Below are 5,715 nucleotides of genomic sequence, written 5' to 3'. Positions count from 1 at the left end.
ATAAGTGATTTTAAAAATATAAAAATAAAAACATAATATATATTGAAAGATATAAGCCATTGAAAATGACACGCAAAACTATAATAGACACTTAAATTGGTATGAAAGGAGTACGTTATTCGTTTGTCTCAATGAGAGGAATCAAAAAAAAATTTTATTTTTTTTACTTTATCCAATTTTTTGAGAAATATTCAAGAAAAATCTCAAAAATTGATTTTTATTTTTATTTTTTTGCTTTTCTTTGATATTTCCAAAATACTATTGTAAAAGTCATAATTTTTACTTTTACCGATTTTTCTCGTCTAGACAAACTAATAATACATAAAAATTAGAGCAAAACTAACAAATATAAAAAAACAAAATTGAACGAAAAAACAAAAATGTTGTAGTCCACAACTTTTATGTTAGCGGAAACACCACTCATAAATTTTAAGAGGCTAGCATCGCCCAGATAAAGCAAGCCTACAAAGGGAAGCGCCTCACTGTACTGGAATTGAACAAGAAAACGGGCACTCACATTCCTTCTAATAAGATGCATAACGTAGCAGATGGTAAAGCAAACACGAGAGAGAGAGAGAGAGAGAGAGAGAGAGAGAGAGAGAATTTCCCCAACAAGAAGAAAAATTCCAAGCGCCGCAACTGAAATTGGGTGTAGCAAATAAAGAGAGAATTTACCCAACAAGAAAAATTCCAAGTGCCGCAACTGAAATTGGGTGTAGCAAATCTCAGACAACCGAATAGTGGCATAAACGAGTTCAATTTCTAGAATCTGCCATCTCGCTTACCAACAACACTCCAACCGAGTCACAAGAACTCAAAGTGAAACACCACTTTGTTGTTGCGTAGATATAAGTCCCAAATGAAAGTCAGTGCAAGCATATAATTGGTAGTTGCTGCTATAAGATAAAGATAATAGAGGGACGAAATGGAAGAGGAAGGGGGTACAATCTTCCAAGATAACAAGAGAAAATAGCTCAGATTTCAAAACAGCACTTCCACGTGCACAGAAAATAGAAAACCGGTAAAACATGGGGAGATTCGAGTCCCGATACTGAATACTGAATACTTCTACAGAACATGGTAATCAAGCTAAACGCTACATACTAGGAAGTCTTACACTTCAGTCTTCAGTCCAATTTATTTTATTTGGATTAACGCTCCTCGCCTAATGGCATTTGACCAAACACTCCCCACACACAAAGCCAAACATCAGAAGCAAACTACGCCAGCCTGCGTCTTTCCAAGCAACTTAGTGACAACTTGCCATATGGACGATCAAGTCAACCACACGTGAGCTGCAATATAACAAGGGGTGAAAAGAAGAGAATGTGTTCAATAATAGGGTAAGCATTCCAGCTGTAGCATAAATAGATGCTAGGGAATAACAATGCTTTCATAATAAAGAGATCAGCAGTAAGCCTAAGGAAGTTTCTAACAATTTAAATAATTGCGTAAATAAAAGTTTTCCATCATGCATCATACAACCTCCAAAAGAAGATAGAGAAATACCTGTAACCCCATTCGTTGTCATACCAGGAAACCAACTTCACAAAATTGTCATTCAAAGCTATCCCAGCCTTGGCATCAAAGATGCTCGACCTGGATATTCAACAAATGGTTTACAACTTTACACCTCGTCAAATGCAACGAATTTACATAAGGTAAACACGATCATTAATACCCTTAAGTTAGAAAATAAACCCTTCAATCAAAGGGCATAGCAGTCATACTATAACTAAACAAGACACAATTTTCTGCATCTTACCTGCTGTCACCGACAAAGTCAGTGGAGACCACATCATCTTCTGTGTAACCCAAGATACCCTTGAGCTTGCCCTCAGACTCCTCCCTGTCCAAAGCCCAAAATGAATAAATGTTTGCAAAATAGTTCATTCAGGAGGCAATTTTTTTGAACAGTTATGCCAAATATTTTTTTTTTGAGCATCAAGCATCAAAACACGACAAATAAAAAACCAGTAGGCACACATATGCCACTTTATGAAAAACGAAGGTACAAAAAGAAAAAAAGAAAAAGAAAAAAGAGAGATTTATCCTCACTTGATTGCAAGTTTGATCTGTTCATATGTAGCCTTCTTCTCCAACCTCACTGTGAGGTCAACCACTGAGACATCAACAGTGGGAACACGGAAAGCCATTCCGGTCAATTTGCCATTAAGAGCAGGCAACACCTTACCAACAGCCTAAGAAATAAAAATTTTCCACATTCAAAAAAGATATTGATTAGGTAACAGATATAATTGAAGGAGTAATCCAAATTAACAAAACAAGAGAAACATTTTGGTAATTTTGTTACCTTGGCAGCTCCAGTGCTGCTAGGAATAATATTAAAAGAAGCAGCTCTTCCACCTCTCCAGTCCTTGCTTGATGGACCATCGACAGTTTTTTGTGTTGCTGAATGACAAGGGCACAAGATGAGTATATATTGCTATTCTCACAGGGGTTACAAGTAATAAACAGTACTCACCGGTGATGGAGTGGACGGTAGTCATAAGACCCTCAAGAATGCCAAACCTATCATTAATCACCTGTACATTGGCAAAGAGACAATAGATCAATCTCCCAAGTCCAGAAAATTCAATTTACTCAGTATGGCATAAAAAAAAAAAGGCCCATACAAACATCAAATCAAGGAATAGGTAGTAAGCAAACCTTGGCAAGGGGGGCAAGACAGTTGGTAGTACAGCTAGCATTGGAAACAACATGGAGATCTGGCTTGTAATCTTTCTCATTGACTCCCACAACAAACATGGGAGCATCCTTACTAGGGGCAGAAATGATGACCTTCTTTGCACCACCCTGATCACCAAAGATGCCAACTTACTTAATCAATGTGGGTTGATAACAATTTAAGCTCTGAAGTCTGAAGGTCCCAGAAGATTTAGTTTGTCTTTGAAAATTGATCATCACCACAGAGAATCCAACATGTTATGACTAATGAGCATTCCAACATATTTACAAGTGCATAGAGAAACCAGACAACAAACACAATTGGCAGATCATCAACTTTAGGTCAGTAAAATAAACTGAAATGCCAATGCCGCACCATAATAATAAGAAAAAAATCATCAGAGCCAACATTTCCAAACTCGTCATACAGGAAAAATAGAGATTCCATTATATTGGAAGCCAAAGAAATAACTAATTCCAGAACTTCAAGAAGGGTTTATGACTCCATCACTAACCCTACATATATATAAACATAAAAGCCCCATATGGCTGAATGACCAAAGAGTTCTGCAGACAGGCTGCAGGAACATGTTTGGTTGATACTCCAAACAATGCAGACAAAAATTTCGCAGTGCTGATGACAAGATGACTAAACACATGCTCACTGCTGTTTGATTGAATTTGCAATGTTGATTTATAAAAAGAATCAGGACATTATGTCCGTTCCTCGGAGAAAATAATATGATTTTCCCAGACTATATGCAAAAAGCCATCAAAACTTAGATTTTGCCAAGTATGCATAAGGAATTAATCCGCTTGTGAAACCACAAGTACCATTTTATAGATCAGAATCAGGAGAAAATTCACATATGATTATATAACTCCGAGTATACACATGCATATTTGTATGAAAACAAACCTTCAAGTGGGCAGCAGCCTTGTCCTTATCAGTGAAGACACCGGTGGACTCCACAATGTATTCAGCTCCAGTCTCAGCCCATGGGATCTCTTCAGGGTTCCTATCAGAGTTCAGTAATCACAACATGTTCAGCAATTTCCCAACTCATTCATTTATGCAAGCACATACCCGCATGTCCATGAATCTATCATATTCACAGTTATATAGTTGGAATATGTACCTGAACCCAAAAACAGAGACTGGCCTGTCACCAAAGAGAAGGGTCTTGGAGTCCTTCACCTTGAGTTCATGGTGCTTCCACTGACCATGAACACTGTCATACTTGAACATATATGTCTGCAACATAAAATCCAATCAGAGATCCTAACCCAAGACCCAATTCACACACTCCCTTAAAAGTCAAAGCACCAATGCAATTGCAAATAAACAACCAAATTTCAATCGATCACAATTCACAACCGCTTTACAAGGGAGAAAAATAATCCCAAGGGGTTCCTTAAAAGTCAAAGCACCAATGCGATTGCAAATAAACAACCAAATTTTAATCAATCACAATTCACAACCACTTTACAAGGGAGAAAAATAACCCCAACGGGTTGGCATGGTGATAAAGGCCTTGGAAAGGGGTTTACAGCATCCTACGGTTTATTGCCCCAACTTTAATTGGGCTTCCACTACCGAATGGTGGGATCGGTCCCAAGTAGGGCTGCAAACGAGCTGAGCTATTCGTGAGCAACTTGAGGCTTGGCTCGACTCGTTTAATAAACGATTTGAGATTTAGCAAACGAGCTGAGTTCAAGTTAGTCATAACTCGACTTGTTTGTAGAGGCTCATGTAGTAAACGAACTGAGCTTGAACACCTCGACAATTAACGAGCCGAGCTTTGATGTGTTCAAACTTGGCTCGGCTTTTCATGCCTAGGCTAAGGTCAGTTGATGTGCGCATAAAGTGACCAGACACCTCGAGTTATCAAAAATAACAACAAATAACATGCTTCTTGTTCGATCAGCCGAACAAAAGCTTCCGATCCACATAAATCCAGTTCAAAACAACGCCAATCACAGAGTAATCGTTACAAGATGAGTAAGAATCTAGAGCTACATAAAACAATCAAAAATCAAGATCACGTTACGAAACAGGGAGTGAAGTAATACCATGTAATCAGTGGTGATAAAGGGATCGTTGACAGCGACGAGTTCAACATCGTCTCTTTGCAGAGCAACTCTAGCCACCAATCGGCCAATTCTTCCAAAACCTGCAATAGCCCAAAAGTTAGGTTTAAAAAGCAAAAAAAAAAAAAACTACGATCAGATTTGAAGAACAAATAAGGATTGGAATCAGATCTAGTACCGTTGATCCCGATCTTGATCTTGCCTGTTAGACAAAACAACGGGAAACAAAATTAGATTATCGCGGTTAACAAGTGAAACTGGGAGGTAATTAAAGGGTGGGACAAAAAGTCGTCGGAGATTACCCATGATCTTAGAGAGAGCGCAGAGAGAGAAAATGGAGAGCTAAAGTGACGTTGTGTGTGTGTGATTGAGAGAGAGAGAGAGAGTGAAGAGAGTGAGAGCAAGGTATATATAGTATAGATATAGATATGAGCCGGTAGGTATAGATGTAGAGACGCTGAGGGGGGAAGACCGGAAGGGCCGGTAGATAGATCACGGGGCTCGTAATTGCATTGGTCAAGAAAAAAATAAATGAAGGGGAAACGATTCTCTCTAATCTCATTTTGGAACTGGACCGGATGCTGCCAAGCTCATCCGGCCATTCATTTTCACACGGAGAGCTGGAATTGAATATGAGTGCATACTGATTTGAATTGTCTATTACTTGGTCAATATTCAAGTTTTCGATTGCCAAGATGAGACCGTTCAACTCGTGTTTGACAGGGGGTTCTTGACAGCATCTCCATTCCTTGGAACTGGACGTTTGTGTTGGATTTGAAAAATAATAAGTACACACCCACCAGTCACATCTCTAACCACATGCACCCGTTGCACATATGCGTGGGTCTCATCCGTGTGGGCTCCGGAGTGTGTGCTGATTGGATTCTCTTTCTATCCTTTTTCGAACTCATTTTTGGTAATGTGGATCATATAAAT

At 38.7% G+C, this 5,715-nt stretch overlaps 1 protein-coding gene across 1 annotated transcript; it reads right to left on the bottom strand.

Annotated features, from left to right (window-relative positions):
- Nucleotides 1-957: 957 nt before the first annotated feature.
- On the bottom strand, nucleotides 958-5,208 carry LOC131311308 (glyceraldehyde-3-phosphate dehydrogenase, cytosolic). Its single transcript, XM_058338705.1, has 12 exons — nucleotides 5,082-5,208; nucleotides 4,958-4,981; nucleotides 4,762-4,862; nucleotides 3,828-3,943; nucleotides 3,608-3,707; nucleotides 2,671-2,817; nucleotides 2,486-2,546; nucleotides 2,315-2,412; nucleotides 2,059-2,201; nucleotides 1,766-1,849; nucleotides 1,510-1,599; nucleotides 958-1,295 (listed from the first exon to the last, which is right to left on the bottom strand). Exons 1-12 carry the CDS (start codon nucleotides 5,083-5,085, stop codon nucleotides 1,250-1,252), a joined length of 1,014 nt encoding a protein of 337 aa, XP_058194688.1. The 5' UTR covers nucleotides 5,086-5,208; the 3' UTR covers nucleotides 958-1,249.
- Nucleotides 5,209-5,715: the final 507 nt, after the last annotated feature.

This window comes from Rhododendron vialii, chromosome 12a, assembly GCF_030253575.1.
Source record: "Rhododendron vialii isolate Sample 1 chromosome 12a, ASM3025357v1".
NCBI lineage: Eukaryota > Viridiplantae > Streptophyta > Magnoliopsida > Ericales > Ericaceae > Rhododendron > Rhododendron vialii.
Note: the sequence above shows the minus strand (reverse complement) of the source record. Positions and strands in the feature narration are given on the sequence as shown.